General features: G+C 30.7%; 2 protein-coding genes across 2 annotated transcripts; one reads left to right on the forward strand and one right to left on the reverse strand.

The window, feature by feature from the left end:
- Positions 1-2,604: 2,604 nt before the first annotated feature.
- Positions 2,605-15,988, forward strand: LOC148236089 (glucose dehydrogenase [FAD, quinone]). The gene is made up of 4 exons (XM_088184248.1): positions 2,605-4,292; positions 4,357-4,559; positions 15,568-15,717; positions 15,777-15,988. The coding sequence occupies exons 1-4, from the start codon at positions 2,987-2,989 to the stop codon at positions 15,969-15,971; spliced, it is 1,854 nt and encodes a 617-aa protein (XP_088040374.1). The 5' UTR covers positions 2,605-2,986; the 3' UTR covers positions 15,972-15,988.
- Positions 15,989-16,529: 541 nt separating this feature from the next.
- Positions 16,530-17,522, reverse strand: mRpL51 (mitochondrial ribosomal protein L51). Its single transcript, XM_088184250.1, has 3 exons — positions 17,365-17,522; positions 17,023-17,293; positions 16,530-16,732 (listed from the first exon to the last, which is right to left on the reverse strand). Exons 1-3 carry the CDS (start codon positions 17,424-17,426, stop codon positions 16,586-16,588), a joined length of 480 nt encoding a protein of 159 aa, XP_088040376.1. The 5' UTR covers positions 17,427-17,522; the 3' UTR covers positions 16,530-16,585.
- Between the last annotated feature and the right edge of the window lie 2,840 nt (positions 17,523-20,362).

A 20,362-nucleotide genomic window follows, 5' to 3' on the forward strand; every position in this document is an offset into this window, starting at 1 on the left:
TGTTTCGCTAATACAATTAGCCAATTATCTTGCTTGTCTTGTGAATAAAATCAGCTCAATTTTATACAAAAATATTTAAGCCTTGTCAATTTGATTGTTTATTTGTATTATTTTTTTGTAGTATATATAAATTTCAGTTAAAATCTGGGAAACTCTTAAACAAAAAAATGTGTAGCTCTAGAGAAACAAAAGATATATTATACAATATATACCTCACATGACAATGACCTCTTCTTTATACCTCAGTGACCATTCATTAGCGTCAACGTTACATCCATGGTCCAAAGATCTTTCTCAGGACATTCCTCTCAAACATGTCGATGTATATATTTATCCTGAAAGTTCATCGTCCGCGTAAATTGAATTAGAGTTTGTTACTTAGAAATGTATCTACAGTTGTAAGTAAATCTAAAATCATAAGCAAGTGTTCTTGAGCAAAAAATTTTTTTTCTGAAAGTATTAAGTTCCATTGTCGGATTTGATACTAAAATTACGATTCGCACGCATTTAACGCATTTTTACATTAATATAATGGACGGATGTAACAACATGACAATGACATTAATTTTAATTCGTTCTTAAACGCTTCCTTTGAGTTGGTTAAAGTTAAACAATAGTTTCTTACTGTAAAAAATACTATTTTACTTTTAACATACGTGATCCAAGACACCTCTGAAGATTGTATAACAAAAAAACATTTGTTACCTTCGTTACATGTGGTCGATTGAAATGTGAACGTGTTGAAACATTTCATTTATTTTGTTCAAAATAATGTGGCAAAAGACAATAGGAATAAAATCTTATATGTAATTACATTTAATGACATATGACATACGCATTAAATTTCGTACAACTTTGCATAACATGCACATAAATATTACTGTTATTTATAATATACATGCATACATGTAATATATTGATGTGTTATATTAACGTTGTTAATGCAAGCTGTTTATAAATATATTTATTCATATTAAAATGTACAAATAATTGCATGACGATGTAAAATAACTGATTTTGGGGAAATGTCGCAAAATTTCTCAATGCACGGCCATTTCCAAGTAAAACACCTGTATCTATAAGTCAATATAATGTTTGACTAATAATCAAAATGTGTTCTATTCCTGCAGTAAAATAAATATATATTTATAAAAATAGGCTATTTATAAAATCCAACCCAGCTATTGATTGAAATCTCTAAATTCACAATTAATAAAATAGATGTCACTGATATCCAGACTTGTATCACAATACTTAATTCAATGTCAGTCTGTACTACTTCCGCTAATTTTCCCCCGAGTTTGTATTTTGGACTATAATTAGTTTTAGAGCTTTCCTTATGTTAAATTTGGGTTTGAACAGCGAAGGGACGTTTCACAAATGTCAAACTGCGTTTCATAAAGATTTTAGAGCAGCATTTAATTTCACTAGAGCCAATCAGTTAAAATATATTTTCACTAGTAGAAATATAAAAAAATACATATTCACTGTAACATTTGCAAGTTAGTAAATAATAATGTATGTAAATATTACTACTTATGGAAAATTTAAAATCATATAATTTTAATATGTATTTTCACCAGTGAAAATGTATTAAGATATGAATTCACTGGTTTAGAAACAGAGACGTCACTTCAGTCTTTTAATATTTCTATTTCATTATTTAAATAAATGACATGCATTTTTCTGTCCAAATTCAAGGGGGAGGGGGGCAAGTACCACTAAATGGTGTTCCTGTGTAGATTTAGATATATATATATATATATATATATATATATTTCTTAAATATAGAAAAATACAACTATTATGTCGTTCACTATTACCCTACAATATATTAATTTTATAAAAAATATTTTTAATAAAATATTTTTTAATATGAAAATTACTTACAGCGAAAGGACATATTTTAATAAATATTTTCGGGATATATTTTTTTTTGATAAACTGAGAATTTTTAGTCAGGGACGTCATTTCAAAATTTTCCAGGGAGAGGGGAAGAAGTTGGACAGTCAGTGGTCGGTCTTTTTTAATATTTCGATTTGATTAGACTCATCGTAATTTATTAAATGCAAGCATTTTTCTGTCCAAATTCAAGGGGGGGCAAATGTCCCCACCTGCCTTCCCTAAATGACGCCCCTGTTGCCAGACATTAGTAAAATGTACTGGGCGAAATGGTAAGAATATGGAACGCAATCGTGACTTTTTGTGATACTAATTATAATTTCCGATAAAAAATAATAATGCAATAAATATCCGATAATTTCCGGTTTTTTATAACATAGAAATACACCCTCTATTGCTTTTTAAACCATAACACCATACAACATAATACATATACCTAACATTTAATTAATTCAAAATGGATTAATTTATTACATTTTGTTCAGACAGTTAGTTGGTTCTCGAAAAAAGCTGTTATACCCATATTTTACGCAACAATATGCGTGTCCATGTGATATAATGCGAAACAAGTTTTAAAAAATTCGTATATATATTTTTAAAACCCTTTGATGCGAGGACTGTTTGCGCACGCAAGTGCATACGTCCGTTTACATGCGGTCACAACTGAAGTTATTTAAAAATGCGCAAACGCGAAAACTGGCCAGTCTTCGTTCACTCATGGCCAAAAAAGCAACGAGAGCTTTTGCCGAGCGGCTCGCACATTCGTTTGAATCTTTACGGTCTTAACAGTCGCGTTCGATACCATAAACAAAAATAAACAAACTATGAGTGATACGCTTAAAAATGCAAATATACATTGAAAACTCGCGTGTGCTTAAATTGAAATGTTTAAATATTTTTGATCTTAATTTTATGGTTCAATATCATGGAATAATGTAAATGTAACGCTCTTTGACATATACTACATATTTATCGCACTCTTTGTGTTGCCTTTAGTCTGTATTCGATCGACCTTCAATTATAATTATTCATTGCACGAAATATTTTGCAATGCGTCAATTACTTGTGTTATGAAAAGCGAGTTATGGCTAAATCAACGATAATCGCCCTGTGTTTATTGATTGAAATTGTGTCTTGCCATCTAGGCTTTGCGCCTTACATCTACGACACATTCAACGATATATACAGATCGTTCGGTTCATACGAAGAAGGCGTGATAGAAGATGAGGAAATAATCAAGTACGAATACGACTTCATTATCGTCGGCGCTGGTTCTGGAGGATCTGTCGTAGCCAATAGACTGACCGAAATTCCACACTGGGAAGTTTTACTGATAGAAGCCGGTAAAGACGAATCGTTTTTATCGGACATACCTCTCATATCCGGTCTAAACCAAATTACAGCCCTCAATTGGGGCTATAAGACTGATAAAGTGCCCGGTGCTTGCCTAGGGCTCGAAAACGGAGTCTGCAATTGGCCCAGGGGAAGAGTCTTAGGAGGCACTAGTGTTATTAATTTTCTTATTTATACGAGAGGCAATCGGCAAGATTACGATCGATGGGAGGCGCTGGGGAATTACGGATGGGGTTACAGAGACGTGTTGCCATATTTCAAGAAGTCTGAAAACATCGGAGTGCCGAATTTAAGAAATTCTAGTTATCACGGTAAAGGTGGTTATTTAAATGTAGAAGAATCGCCATATACCACAAAACTGTTAGGCGCTTTCAAGAAAGCAGCTCACCAGATGGGTTACAGATACAACGATCCAAACGCTGATGAAAATCTAGGTTTTTCAAAAGTTTTGGCTACGATGAGGAGAGGAAGGCGCTGTTCGGCTTCTAGGGCGTTTCTGGAGCCGATTCGCTTTAGGAAGAATTTCCACGTCTCAAAACTGAGCAGAGTCACTAAAGTATTGATCGATCCGATTTCTAAGAGGGCGTATGGTGTAGAATTTATTAAAAATAGGAAACGATATATTGTTAAGGCTAGAAAAGAAGTTATTTTATCGGGCGGGACTATTGGTTCAGCGCATTTGTTGCTATTATCCGGAGTGGGGCCTAAGAGACATTTGGAGACCTTTGGTATACCGGTGATGAAAGACTCGATGGTCGGATATAATTTGCAAGATCATGTTTGTTTATCTGGTGTCGTGTTTCTGGTGAACGCTAGTGTTACAGTGAGCGAAGCCAAGGTTAGAAGTCCGAAAGTGATTTTCGATTATTGGACTCAAAGGCAAGGACCTTACACCATTCCTGGCGGCGCTGAAGGAATGGCGTTCGTAAAAACTAAATATTCGGAAAACCGATCCGATGACGTTCCCGATATAGAGCTGGTCATGGGGACCGGAGGCTTAAACGGAGATCATTCTGGGAGCTTACGTGACTTGTTAGGTAATTTATTTTGTGTATATGATAATATGATATACACGACCTTTAATTATGCCGTTCGATTCAGGTATTCCACAGCGATTTTATGATGTAATGTACAACGACATAAAGGACGAGGAGGGTTTCGCCATAAACCCGATACTGCTGCAACCGCGCTCGAGAGGACGTTTATCTTTAAAGTCAGCCAACCCATTCCATTGGCCTTCGTTGCAGCCTAGGTACTTCGAGGATCCTAGAGACTTGTACGTGCTGAGAGAAGGAGCGAAAATAGTGAGTAACCACCAGACATTTTGGTATTCAAATCGTGCCAGGAATGTCTTTAAGGCCAAGGTTGATAGCATCTTTTCAAAGAAATACTCTAGTATTACGTAACCAGCAAAGCAATCTCTCTAATCGATAATGTGTGGCGCCTGTTCTTTATTTAATGTAATCCGTTAACCGAAATAATCATTTATCCCGTTGTTTCATTGCAACATTCGATAAAGAACCTATTATGCGTCTCTAGTTCATAAAACAAGTCCCACATTTGAACTGAAACCCGTATATGGTTATTGTATATTTACCGCAAAACAAGCGATTATATTTCGTAAGAATCAATTATGCATATTCTAGTTGTATAACAATTCGGAGCTTTGGGTAGGGCCATATAATCATCAATTATGCCCAATGAGATGTTGGTAACGGTAATTTTAAACCGTTTCGATTTCAAGATCATTCCAAGATTTCGGCTATCGTTAACTCAAATTGACCTTTTTCACACCACCATGAGAGAATCTAACAAAAATCATTGTTATGTTACAGTGATACAATAAAAAATATCTTAGATAATGCAGATATTTAATTCACACTTGAAAGAGCACACGATAAATTATATATAATAATTATTTTAATTGCGAAATATACCCGCATTTTATTAAATGATATGAATGAACAGACACTACGTATTATGTGTCTTTACGAATGAACATGTGTGTAAAATTCAGGTCATGAATGTGTAAGTTTTAGTTTTTTATGTAGAGTAAAATAGTAATCCGCCATGAAATTCACTATTATTTAATTCAAGGCATGTCGCACAGTAACGAATATTAAGATGTTTCTTTATATAAAGCTCTTTTTATCACACGTTTAGTTTGTAACTGTAATATATACATACATAAAAGTAAAAGTATGCCTACTATAAAATATACTATTTAAATAAAAACACTTACGGAATATCTATATTTGCCTAAACGTATATGTATTTACCATATTCGATAAGAAAAGCTACATTTGGACATTTTTTAATGTTCAAGAGCCACTGAAATTGTTATAAAAAAATATATTGTATTTCTATTCACCAAAACAAAATAGGGCTGATCCCTACACGTTGATGGTTTTAATTGCTTCTTAATTAATACACTTAATTGCTTGTATGATGGCAAAGCTGTTCTAAAATGCTCAGTAGGTTTGACTTTATAAATTTCATTGCAGGAAAGAGATTCACAACAGTAAGTTTTCCCAAAAAAGCAGTTTTCTGAAGACTGGGATATTTTGCATTCGGGATTTGTTTTCAAAATTCAGTTAGAGATGAGCTTTTATGTTTTAGCTTCAAACCTACATCTTCCTACAGTAAAATGGTTCATAAAAAAATTGAAACATAAAAATTTAAAACATTTTAATTTCTCAAACTTATTTTCGTGATTTTGGAAAAGTAGTTATTCTAAATTTATGGTTATAAAGTACTCACACTTCTTTGAAAATGTATTAAGCAAGTTTTGTAATAAATTTGTAAATACATGTTCCAGATTTAAATACTGGAGATGTTTTATTTTTAACAACATCATACTGTACTAGAGTTCTCAATTATTGGTAGTTTTCAACTATTCGAATATTGAATATTAAATGGATGAAGTATTCGAATATATTCGTATTTTTAGCGATACTAATTTATTTAACCAATTAATGCAAAAATCAATTAATTACCCGTAAAATATTATTTAATTAAAAAAAATATAGATGAATAATAATAATTTTAATCAACTATTAATTACTTTTTTATAAAATACGCATAACACAATGCTGTGCGTCCAAAGTCCAAATTTATTAATACATACTTTTTGATCAGGGACGTCATTTTAGCTTTTTCAAATCGCCAGAATTAAAATCAGCTGCCACTGAATTAATTTAGAAAAAATATGGAAAATTTTAAATACATAATTTTATCGAATTTATTGTGCATACAATTGTTAATAATGTTTGGAACGAATTTTCATATAAATTAAATAACTAAAAATATATAAACCACGATCGAATTATTGAAATAAAATATTTGCGTCTTAAAACAACAAATATTAAAACACGAATTTCACAAAATTTTGCGACATACACCTGCTATATAAAAAAAGCTGAAAGATAATAAAGGGTGGGCCTTTCGAACATTTTGTGTCGTTTAACAAACGAATTCTGTGATTTTCTGTCGTAGTAGATACCACAGATAAACATTCTATTCACAAATGTTTTTTGAAGGCGTAAAAGCATTTTTTTATTGAGAAGGAAAAATAACGGCGAATTAGGGACCATGGATTTTGGAGCAGCACTAGTCACTCGGATATATTGAGAGAGAAAAGGTTACATGTGTTGCTCAAGTATGCAAATTGTTTCATTCAAAGATTTTTTCATTCGTGATAGTATAAACGAATATTCAAGCAATTATTCTAATATTCACATAGTTGCAAATCAGGCGAATAATTCAAATATTCTATTGAGAACCCCATTCTGTAGCCATTTATGATTTTCAAGTTGTGAATATTGAATATTTTTTTCTAATATAGTGTAATAAAATGTCCCTAGCTGAAGAGCTAGGGACATTTTATTACAATCTTTAAGCTTCAGCTTTTCTATTTTCAGAGTGTTTTTACAATTGTACGAATGAAATTCACAAATTATAAAACTCTATGACATTTTAGACCTTGCGTTTACTAGCTAAATATTATATGCTAAATATAAAAGGTGGATGATACAATATTTGGCGAATGTGTGATAACGGATTGTCAATAAGACATAGGTTAGCCGCTGTAGAATATTTATTTTGTGATTAAAAATTACATTATTGAAACGATTTTATTTACGTCCTTCCGTCGCATCGCCAAATGTGTGAGTTCTTGCCGCCTCGATGTTTCCAGCGTGGCCCCACATTTTCAAATTAAATCGGAGCTTAACAAATCAAAAAATACATGTAGGATTGTTGATATCATTAATCAATTATAAAATTAGAACAGTATTTTGATCTACCACAGCAAGTGTTCCGTTTGTTACAATGCTAACAAGTTTATATTTTATGTTTTATAATGCATTTTTTAGTGCATTTTTTGGCAATATATACCTTTTTCCTAACAGTTACTACGTGTTAGTATGTGTCAGTACGTATCAGTACGTGTTACTGCGTGCTAATACAAATACAAAACAGTGTTCTATCTTTTTGCATTGACAACCAAAAAATCGCTTAGAATCTATAATACAATATATCAATTCGAGGTGCACAATTTTATTAATTTTGTGGCCATGTTATTTCGTCGCAACAATTATGGATGGTCCCGGCATTTTTATAATTTGATATTATAAACTATGGTACACTGTGCATTTTTAACTGATTTTAAAAATCATAATATTTTATTTTATTTTTAAATATTTAATATATTTATTATACTACCAACGTTAAATATTATAATGTCAAATGTATGTATGTACATACATACATAAAAAAAAACGCTTGATAATGAATTTTTCATTTTAATATAGTAAAAACTGCATTTACCCACTTGTGACTATTAGCCAACACAACACTAAATTATGGGATGATGACTGAATCGATATATTTATAAAAGTAAATAGGAAGTGTTATTTAATAAAAATAGGAAGTATAAATATAATGGTGATCAAATTAAAATCCAAAGTCAAGTTTGAAACCGTCGACCTTCTGTGTATTTTAATACAAGTAAATTTCAAAATCTTCAGCTTAGTTATAGAAAAAAATATGTGGGTACAGCCAGTTTCTTCAAACTATGTGTACGTATACATTTAATATAATAACTAAAATATGATAACAAATTTCAACGAATACGTTTTATTATTAAATAATTTAAGTATCGAGTTTTTCTAAATAAATAATAAAAGTACTCACACCCAACATAATTTGACAATCGTCCCAATGAATAATTTTAATATGTATGCACTTATATTAATAATATTAATAACTAATTTAAATTCAGTTAGGACAGTTGCTAATCTTTATAATATGTTTACATACTTTGCTCCGTTAATTAGTATATAGTACACATTGACGTACAGATATCTTTAAGACAAAAGTATATATTATAAAAGATATATTGCGGATAAAATATTTATTTGATGATAACTTTAAAGTTAAAGTTAAACAACCTGCCCTTGCCGTTTGAACTATGTTAAGGCGAATCACTTTCAATGAACAGTTTCGTAACCGCGACTTACATATAGCAAATGCATTCACTAACGCGTAAAATGTATAATTAATAATATTATATATATTTGTCGGCATTTATGGCATAATTCGATTCAATTGAACGAACATCGTAAATGTAATCGCCTTCGCGTAACCATAGGTCACTGTAGCGTTTCAATGTCAGTCGCAAATATTTTTTGCTTTAAATTTGCACCGTCGAGGACAAAGATTGGAAAGATGTAAATATCATAAATCAAAAATCACAGGTCGTTTCGTAACCTTTTAACATGGGTTGCTTTTTAAACCGAGGCGAGGCTTAAAAAGTGATACGACAACTTTTATAGGGCCGTTTCGACACAAAAACAGCATCAGATTACGAAAAATGTGTATTCTTTCTTATAAATATTCACATAATACACACGCATTATATATAAGGTCAGTTTGGTAACTAAGTGGGAATGCCCTTCCGAGAGATCACGAGATAGAAAGTTGCGATCGATATCATTTTTTATTAATTCTGTAAAAATTAAAAATTGGAAAAACAGTTTTCTATATCATTTAATATGTTGAAATGGACCGGAGCAAACAAGAACGCAACTCAATGCATAGTTTTATATACCTTTTTCCGTTTTCATTAAAACCATAACAAAAATATTAATATTTATTTTGAGTTCTATAATTCAGTTAATAAATTGTATTATTAAACATCGAAAAATCCCAACTGACTTTGCTGTATTTATAAATGAAGGCATTTTGTTGAAATTTAGTTTTATTGACTAGATAGACCAGTGGTATAAATCGATGATTAAAGCCTAAAAGGCCTTTGATTCGAATCCCATGTGGACACAAGTGCATTTCAACTTATTTCGTGTCTGTTAAACCATATTTTGTGATTATTATGTTTTCGTTGACTTTCCTAATCTTACGGATGAATAATTTAAAAGATCGAGCTAGGTCGTGCATAGTGACATATATTGATTTTAAGTTGTAATAACAGTTTATAATGCAGAAAATAGATGTCACTGATTTACATACTTTGTTTTCAGTCTGGTGTCTTACTTCTTAGTAGTTGTACAGTGTGTTTGCACCGTTGTAATGCTTTGAGCTAACGCTTGTCATATATGGCATATACATATCATCCAGTAATTTTCCTGATATTTTTATTAAAAAAATATTAATGTGAAATAACTAATATAATCGTGTATAGTAAAAACATATTTATTTTACTCACATACTGATATTTCTCTTTAAAATAATATTAGACATGTTTAATAATTGAATTTAAAATATTTTATTTTAGGGTAGAATAGGGTAATTTGTGGTTAAAACAATTTGGATACTATCTTCATTCGATCTGCTTATGAGTATAAAATCCTTGTAATATGTGGCAGCTGCATTTTTATCGCTTCCTCATCTGTAATTCTAAAAGCCTATGGTCCACACGACAAAATGGTTTTAGTATTGGAAATTCAAGAGAAAATAAACATGAATATATGGAATTGTGCATTAATTTGTTTAAAATAAATATTATTCTACTGAAAAATATGATATTATGCTTATCCTTTGAGGTTAGGACATGCTGTCATGCATGTTCTTCATAAAAATAGCGCTGGGTATGTCTAATGAAATGGTTTTTCAATGAAAGATATTGTCCAAATGCTTTTACTTACCATTGAATATATGACTGCTATATGATTCACTTACTGTTTTGGATTTAACTACAATTTTATTGTCAATAAAATTAAAATACTATAAATTTTAATCTCAACTCCACTATAGAACTGTGTAGTATTTGTAAACATGTACATGTCAGTTAACTGTTTTACATAATAAATATTGTTGTTTATGTTTTTGTAAACTTGTTGCTAGATATATAATTTAATATTAATGGGAAATTGTCAGTTAAACTTAGATGAGTACAATACTAGTAATAAATAATTCATACAGATAAATATGCCAGAAAATAATATGTTAATATTTAAATTATTACATTTCAAGTAGTTACAAAATAATTTAAAGACACAAAGAAATATTTTTCCTATAAGGAGAACGGATTATTTATGCACAAAATGCGTAGGTGAAAAATCTTTTATGCAACATACATTATGGAATGCTTATAGTTTCTCATTTTTAATAGTACAATGATTTCAGTTAAATAATTCATCATAATATAGATAAGTGAAACGACAAAAAACACAAAAGTTTTTTTTAGAAAAGAAAAAATATGGTTACGCGATAGCTTGGGATTTAGATCAATTCATAAAAAGCAAGCTACTTAGCATAATCCACTTGTCAACTTTCTTGTCCTAAATCCGTATGTGTCACTTTTTAAGCACTCGGTGAGAAAAAAATCCGCAAAATTTGGAGTTAAGAATAATATGTAAATATTAATAATTGTATACATTAAAAAAAACTTGCATGTTTGACCCTGTTGAGTTCTTAGTTTCGTAATAATTTATTCGGTTTAAGTATTTGCTGTATCATTGAATACTGTTTCAATATTTTCAGATATAATCTTATCAAGGTCTTTATTCGATTCATCGGCTTGGAGAAAGCTGTCCATGAAACAGGCATTTTAAGCTAAATTGGGGATTAATAGCTTTGCATTGTGATCCTCATATAAATATGTTACAGTCTTTCCTAATATGTTAAGAGTAATATTAAAGAAGAAAATCGGGAATTCAGTGTATTTTTTACGGTGAATTTGGATAAATAAAACTATTTTAGATAAAACTAAAACTGTAAATGTTAATATACAACTTTTCTGACAAATAAAATATGTGTACATTTTAGATTAAAAACTACTCGGCCTAACACATAGAGTTTATTAATTTTTTTTTTATTATTTACCTTTTAAGGAGCTATTGGTATATAGCTGATGTAATTTCTTAGTCCCAATTTAAAAAAATTCTTCGTTCTGGTCTGCAAAATATTCTGAATATAGTTGTGCTCTTGTGTGTATTTGGAGGCTTAGATTATATGAAAGTCTGATAAAGATGATACGATGAAATGGGAGGATGAAATATCAATAATTCAAAGCCGTACTGATAAATTTAAGCCATCGCAACTGCTGATGTAATGAAACAATACACCTTTCGTTGTACACGAAGTTGGTATAGGTGTAGTAAGTTAGAGTAAAATTGTATTGTTATAGTTTAACAGTTAGAAAAATAATCCAGAGTAAATATTAATTTTTCTAGTGAACGGCATAAACATATTATTAGTTTCTTGGGAGGCTAAATCCATATGCTTTGACCAATGCCTCAGTAGTAGCAAATCTTTTAATACAAATATCAATATCAGGAAGACGTTTATGATTAACAGTCAGAACTCACCTAGTAGAAATTTTTGACATTCCTAATTTATTGCGTAAATCTTTTGAATTCGTTCAAATAAGATGCCGTCATCCTTTACCATTTTTTGTGCCTTTATTCGCTGATCTTCCATGACCATATCGTTAATCAAATCGAAGTTTTGTTAGTGGTATCAGTTGTAGGCCTTCCACTGCGATGGTCATCTTCAATGCTTTCCCTTCTATGTTTAAATTTAGCTTCTCATATTTTGACCATTGTATATGAAGGATAAATTCTTTTTAAGGTGTTATGCTCATTTTGTGCAGATTTTTCACTGTATGGTATTATATTTTTTGTATATATTACTTTGGTATATTTCACTAAAAACAGAGATTAAAGTAAAATGTTGCAGAGATGCTAATGATAGTTCACATAACTTCAAAAATAAATCAACTCTCGTATATTTTATTGACTTTTTAAGATTTCTAACCCTAAGGGGTGTGACTTCGCAGCCAAAAAGACGCCGTTGGAAACTAGCTATAATTTATTATATAATATTACATATATTATAACGACAAACTATATTGGGGAATATTGTTATTCTCCGAGCGATGGTAGGGAAGCTGGCGGAGGGATGATATCCAATGGATGGTCCTCAGAGATCTTGTAGTTGTGGCAGCGACGATATAGTGGAGGTTCGTTCCTCTTTGCTGTGGTGATCGTATTCGAGAGTCTCTCTCTGGCCCTGACCATCTATAACCGTATGCCGTCTCTGACCTCTCCTTATTGGAGACCAGCCTTAAGTATCAAATGTTGCAAAGCTCGCTGACGAATCACAACCATGCAGCGACCATACAGGCAATTGTTTCACTCGTTTCTTCGACCAACAAAATATGTCCATGCCTCTAGAAAGTGACATTTACTTGATGGACATCATTTCGAGGTCGAATGATGCAACGGGAATACTGTTGCTTTATGGTGCTTTTTGATATATTGTTTTCGTGCCCGTTTCACAACAAAGAAATATTCTTTCAATGCATCGGAGAGTAATTCCGTGTTATTTATGTGAAACCATTTTTTCTGGACGTAACGAGGCATTTTGTGTGGTCCCTTACTTTACACTCTCTCGTTAAGTTCATCCGTATTATGTCGTGGTTACGATAATTACGTGCGCGCGAATTTCAAGAAGAAGAACCCACACAGCTTTATTCAACTGCAGTGAATTATAATTGGATTCAATATATTGAAAAAGACGTTATTTTATGATGAAAAATATTTGTTTGCCAATCATTTTACGCTTTCATTCGGAATAAGAGTTCAGTTGTGCCTCAGCTATTGTCGTGAAAGCGTCACTCTTTCAATACTACATATTGATTAGACACTCTTTCATTACTACATATTGATTAGACACTAAATATTATTTTTTTATTCTGAAAAATAATCAACACAATCTTTGTATTGATTGTGAGTGCAAGGGAAGATGAAAATATTCAGTTGCAGGAAAATTGTGATGAACATCTTAAAAAGTGACACAACGGCTTAAAATGGACCCGAACAAACCGAAATGCAGTTCTGATTTTAAAAACTAAATTTATTGAAATATCTTCAAATACATATTTTAGAAGAGAATCTAAATATTTCTCTATTAAAAATAACATAAATTTTTATTCTAATATAAAGTAATTGTAGAAAAAAATCCAATTGTATTTTCTCGATAGTACTACGCGCATTTAGTAAATTTTGTACATACCTACTAATTATTTAATTTCTTACTTTCATAATCTAGCAATTTTACATTTGAAACTACAATAACAATTCAATTATTATTAAGTTTGATATGTATATTATATCTGAATAACAAAAAGTAAACATATGTCAAGGAAAAGCATTACTACTTTTAGAGGAAATTAATTTCTAGTAAGCTTCTACGCTTTTGATTAATATCATAATCATTGTATATTTTCCTAAAATTACTAAATTTGTTTAAATGACTTTGAACTTTTTTATTTACCTTGATCATTTTGCAATTCTATGTCAATATCGATACAGATAGTCGTATTGTTTGTTACTTATTTTCCGCTACTTCAATTTTTCTATATAATGCTCATTATCAGTACACGTGATAATTAAAATAATTTTCTGTTGATTTTAATCTAGTACACCTAAAGTACTTTAGTAACTTTTCGACGCATGATTGTGAAATTGAGGATTATGCTGGTAGTATTATATCTCGTAAAATTATTTAATGGTAAAACGACAATGAAATGACAAATAAAAATATTTTCACACAACTCACTTTACATCGTCGCTTTCTAAAAAATGTTATCATCATAACTTTGAAACGTTCTGTTCATCGTACGTCAATGAAAAATCTAAAACCTGTGAATTTATTAAATATGTTAATTTATTTTTTTGCATTGTTTTTTTGTTGTCTTTGTGAAACCTTAAAGTAACCTTCTTTTCATTGACAAACCTCATTTCTAAAGCAAAAACTCATTTTTTTCATACATAAATTTTAGTAAAAATCTAGATTTATTTATAAACCAAATTCAACATGTATCTTACTTCGAAATATGAAAGGAAATAACTTTTATTTATACATAGAACATATGTAAAAATACAATATTTTAAACTATATTAATAATTGTATTGTGTAATAATGTGAACAATTTTTTGTTTTGGAAACAACGGTATTGCCCTGATCTTTGTGTTAGGGGTATTTATTTTAATATAAGACAAAATATTTTGTTAATAATTAATATTGTGCAACTAGTATTCCAATCATATTTAAGTACATTTTGTATGTAATTGTATATGTGACGTCCTCTTTACATATATGCGCTGAAGGATCCAGTCGTCTCCGAAGCGGATTGCACTCTGGATTCTGGGCGTCAATTTGGACCAGGGTTTGACGTGAAGAGGGAAGCGGTTGCTTCTCAATCTTCTCCATTTTTCGTTGGTCGGTGGCTCCTATTAATTCAGAATTTGTACGAATTCTCTCTTGAGTTTTGGTGATGTCAGGTCTTGAGTGGAAGCTATCATTTAGGCCCTGTGTATCCGCATCTATACACATAGTCAAACTGGAATGATTTTCAGCATGTCTACCATTTGCTGCTACAGCAAATTACGACAACTCGATTATTTGTGTTCCTGTCTGTTTTCTAAAAATGTGTTTTTGTTAGGTTGAAACAGCTGTTAAAATTTTTCAAACTAATAAGTTTTGGAAATCTAGCGCCGTGTTATATATTATAACAGCGCTTGCCATTTGAAAATATTTTCATCCAATTTTCCTTTCACCATACGTTATTATTAATCATTAATAATATTTTAATAAGTTTACATTTGCTTTCTAGCTAAATATAGTAAAATTTTTAAGTTTTATTGAAGTTAAATCGACATTACCACTTATATTTTATAACACTTTGCATATTAGTATATAATAAGCTTATAAACTGTTAGTTTCTTTATAATTAATTGATTAAATCTTATATTATTTATAATTTTCAAAAAATCTTTCTACTGATTTCAGGCTGCACGAGTAGCACAAACGTCAGGATTTAAAAAGTTCGGAGCAAGGATCCATAAGAGACACTTTCCCGGATGTGAAACTCACGTCTTCGAATCTGATAGTTACTGGGAATGTGCAATTAGACTAATCTCGACAACGCTCAGTCATCAAGTAAATGCATTACATTAATACGTTATGAAACGTGATGTTATAAACAATTTATATTTTAGGTTGGTACAATAAAAATGGGTCCTTTGAATGATCCAACGGCCGTCGTAGATCCAACTCTGAAAGTTATCGGTATTAAGGGGCTTCGAGTCGTCGACGCTTCAATCATGCCTGTGATTCCAACTGGACATACAAATGCGATCGTCTTCATGATAGGAGAGAAAGCTTCCGATATGATCAAAAACGATTGGAGATAATAAAGTTTAAGAATGTACCAAGTGAAGTTTTAATTATAATTATAAACTAATACACATATTATTTATGCAATCGTATTTAAGCTGACCCCTAGAAAATAATTTTGATGATTTTAATGGATTTGCTGTATAATACAAAAATTTTCTTTCCGGTGCAATTAACCCTTTTAATACGGGTATTTACGTTGGCCTAACATGTGTTTAAATAACGAAGAAATGTTCTTTTAATAATATGTATGCAGGCCAGGTGATTAAGTGGGTAAATTTCGCTAAGGACTGGCAACTTATTTTAGTGAAATCTACAATAACCACCATTGTATGTCTTATGCAAATGTTCAGGCCTAGTAAACCTGCAGGAGCTAGAACAATTTAAGAGATAAGAATGGGATTCTAGTTTTGCCCAAATCACCGACGATTAGTCGAGGTAGTGATGAATTTGAACTTAATAATAATTTTAATAAACGCATATTCCAAGCATTGGTTTCGCATGCACTTGGTGCTAGTATGTGCTTAGCTTCGGCGGTAACTTACTTCGGTCAATATCTACAAATAATATAAACATTACAATGTAATATTTACTTTATTAAGCAATATTCTACACAATTAATAAACGGTATTTATGCTCTAGGATTAAAATAAGTTTTAGTTTTTCGATTCATGAACTTGTACAAATACATAAGTCTCTTGTTCAATTCTCTCCATTTTGTAGGTTTTTTTATTGGAAACTGAGATGCCTCAAACATTTTCTTACGACGAATCAACATCTAAAAGCATAATAATCATTTCGTTATTGTACCGCAGAGAAAAAATGTAGTTTCCTGTTATTGGAGGTCAAATTTATTATAAAAAAATATTTATTTTGACCAACACCAACAATCAAAACCTTGTTTTGCTATATAAATACGTTTTAAAATTGAAACGAACGTCAGCGAGTGAGTGTTGGTCAGAACAGTAAGCACCTCATGAATTTACTTAAAAATGTCATTTATAATTGTTTGACTCCTGATAATAGGAAAGTACTGAAAAAAATATACAATTTAATATGAAAGATTACATGTAACTCCTTTCCGTGAAATCCTCGCAACCAACTTGGAACATTGTATAATATTTTGGTAGGATGAATTCTCTTTTCGTCGCCAAGAATGTCTATATAATCGTTCTGGCCAAATAGTGCCCTTTTTTCGGTCCAACTTAACTTAGGTTTGTATGTTGGAATTGGTAATTTTCTTTCTATATTAGTACGAGGCAAGTGTCCTTCTTGTAAAATATGACTTTCAAGACCATATCTTCTTATTGTTCGAGTTTTCTCGGCGAAATATCTGGTTCTATAATTATAACCAAAACCAACATTAATACTTGCTCATATATTTAATGATATATTATCGTACAAACTAACCTAACCGGTGTAACGAACGGTTGCCAAAAATTCGTCAACAGCGTTCGAGAAATCCACGACATTTTGTTACACCGCAAGTCAAAACAGGCTCAACATAACCTATATTGATTTTTGGTCGTAACGCATTATACTACGACCATGTACATTAACTATTTATTTCATTTCTATGTGACAAATAAATGAATAAGTATACTTTTAATAAAAATAAGTGGTGCAAATTTTTACCTATTTTAATGCCTTTATTTTGGGAGATTTGTAATTTAAAAAATATTATAAATTTAAAATTAGTGTAGTGGATTAATAACCTAAGACAATCCATTCATACAGAAAGGTAAATTTAAATAGTCTTGCGTCAAGTCTTACACCATACATCCTCTACAAGGCTCGTTCATTGTATATTTTTAATGATATAGTTTTACAACAATAATACAAAAAAAATATTATTTTATATTTACTTTATTATTATTATTATATTCGTAACAATTAAAACGAAAATTAATGTTACCAGATAGTTCCACTTATTGGAACATAAATTATGAACACCGAGGTAATCTAAAAAATATAATCAATAAAACCGTTCATTACGGTGTAGAGGGACTATTTATAAGTATTTATTTAGGTTTATTAAAGGCTTCCAGAGGCGATCAATCGGGATTGACGGTTTCGAATGATGAAGCAATGGTCGCTACGTCAAACGCAATGACTTATTCGTTTTTTTGCGCCGTCGAAGGAAGTCGTGTCGAATCTGTCAATTTTTTCTGATACAATCCCGGGAAATCCGGGACGGTTGATAACCCTGTTTTTAGTACCTACCGATCTGTCAAAATGATTTCGAACACTGATATGGCATTTATTGCAATTACTCTTGCGGTTTTGTACTCAGAAAAAATTGAAAAGAATCAGTCGTTGGTACAAATTGAGGTACCGCTTCACTCGTGAGCATTTGCAAATAATTCCACAAAAGCTAAAAAAAAATTCTTCGAGTGAACCAAGAATCATTTAATTAGAGATAATCCGGCCAAATATTGAAAAACAAGACACCGATATGTGTCAGGCTATTTCTGCTAGTCAAAGACTCTATAACAATAAGATACTTAGTAATTGGTATGAATTTGCTCCTCATACCTTGGAAATGATAATAATGGAAACGTGTGAGGCTATATTCCAAAAATTAAAAGATAACATTAATTTATTTAGGTAATTGTTTATAAGCTAAACATACGCATAAAACATAAAAAACTTTAACATTATAATTTATTTCTTAATGCACGAAAGTGTTTTTTTACTCCATTGAGGAAATCCACTACATTTTTATTTTTGCTGATTGTTCTAGGAATATTATTACACAAATTCACACCTCAAAAAAATTGCCAGATTCGATACAACTTCCTCTTTGCAAACTCTGGCGAGCTCGCACGCCTGTGCGAGCCCCGCTCAATCTGTATGTAATGTAACGTAACTTCATTAAATTTTTCAATAAAAAACAGCGGCTCAATATGTGTCTAATTGCCCCACCCGTCACAAAACATCATTGTCATAAACAAGTTGACGGTAGTAGTTTCTCCTTTTGCACAAAAAAACGAATAATTTACCAAATCTCGCATTTGCCAGGATTAGAAATTGACACAGTGCTTTTATTGAATACTCTTATAATATCTGGGGCGGACGTTATGATGATAATAAGTGAAACGTAACACAAATTACATATTCGTGGTAAATAATAATTTAGTATATAAGTCTCTCCAAGTAGTTGAGTTTTTTCTTAGAATGTTACTTTCGAATCAAAGTTTGGTCATGTTTCTTAGTAATTCATTTAAGTTTGTCAAAAGCTTTTTTCTCCAGAACAGACAAACATCATATGCCTAATATTTTTATTCAACTGATTGTAATAATTTACCAAGTATTTAAATGTTTTAATTAACTAATAAGAAACATAAAAGGCATGGCTCCACATCTATCCAGGTCGGATGTGAGATAACATATAATAATCTTTTAAATATTTATAATTACTCCATATAATTTTTTTATCTGTTCACAACAATTTAAAAAAAAACTTGATTACAATTTTTGATTTCTCAATTTAGATTTCTTTCTTTATTAGACAAATTAATATTGGGATTTTTTATTGCGGAATTTAATAAAACACAAAAGTAAGCTTTTATTTTATTTTTAGCTACCAGTTACCATATTCGTAAAAAACAAGTACTCTATCAAAAATCGACACGCACTATTATACAGTTGCACTTTTCTTATCAAAATTATTTACATATTACGGATACTGCTGAAATAAAATTGTGTTTTTTTGTTGTTGTTGTAAATCATAGTGCAATCAGACAATACAAAATTGTGCTCGCAACCCCTCAATAACTGGACATCACACAGTACATTATCGACCGACTCATTTACAATTTAGTCGTTGCGTTCCATAACTTTTCTTATAAAATACATACACGAGATCGACGTACAAGATGATATTAAAATACTTGAAAGAATTTCGATTTTAATTCACAGGTATCAAAGGCACTGAACTATTTCACTTACATATTCTAACGCTTACAAGTTTTGGTGGTCATTGAAATAAATTTAAGACACGTATCACAAATTGATTATTTAAAGAGCGGTATTTAATATAAGAGAAGTTTGGATTGTTAAACATGTCGCTTTTCAATATCATATATATAAAAAAGAAAATATAAAAAATCGTTTATATATATAGAGCCTCTATAAAAATAAATTCACATCATATATATAAATATTACGATCTATTTATATAAACTTACACTAATGTGGGATCTTAAAATTAAAGCGAATATAATCCTTAATATAGTACATACATTTTAAATTCACTTAATCTAACGTGAACGTTTTCATAATGAGTACAATATGTGAGCTTAGCTTCTTTAAATTTAAAATATTTTATAATGGCAACAAAATCTAAAATAAAAATTATATAAACTGTTTTCAATGCAGTAAAAACAACATAGTAAAAATACTGATT

This window comes from Plectrocnemia conspersa, unplaced genomic scaffold, assembly GCF_051122295.1.
Source record: "Plectrocnemia conspersa isolate PC_06_02 unplaced genomic scaffold, ASM5112229v1 ptg000004l, whole genome shotgun sequence".
NCBI lineage: Eukaryota > Metazoa > Arthropoda > Insecta > Trichoptera > Polycentropodidae > Plectrocnemia > Plectrocnemia conspersa.

What these genes read in the sequence shown, in the direction of transcription:
- LOC148236089 (XM_088184248.1), top strand. Translation starts at nt 2,987, where the DNA reads ATGGCTAAATCAACGATAATCGCCCTGTGTTTATTGATTGAAATTGTG. An exon ending in TGAGAGAAGGAGCGAAAATA is followed by an intron (nt 4,560 to 15,567) that starts GTGAGTAACCAC and finishes TACTGATTTCAG; the next exon opens with GCTGCACGAGTAGCACAAAC. An exon ending in CGACAACGCTCAGTCATCAA is followed by an intron (nt 15,718 to 15,776) that starts GTAAATGCATTA and finishes TTTATATTTTAG; the next exon opens with GTTGGTACAATAAAAATGGG.
- mRpL51 (XM_088184250.1), bottom strand. Translation starts at nt 17,426, where the DNA reads ATGTCGTGGATTTCTCGAACGCTGTTGACGAATTTTTGGCAACCGTTC. An exon ending in CCGTTCGTTACACCGGTTAG is followed by an intron (nt 17,294 to 17,364) that starts GTTAGTTTGTAC and finishes TTATAATTATAG; the next exon opens with AACCAGATATTTCGCCGAGA. An exon ending in TTCACGGAAAGGAGTTACAT is followed by an intron (nt 16,733 to 17,022) that starts GTAATCTTTCAT and finishes TTATGCTTTTAG; the next exon opens with ATGTTGATTCGTCGTAAGAA.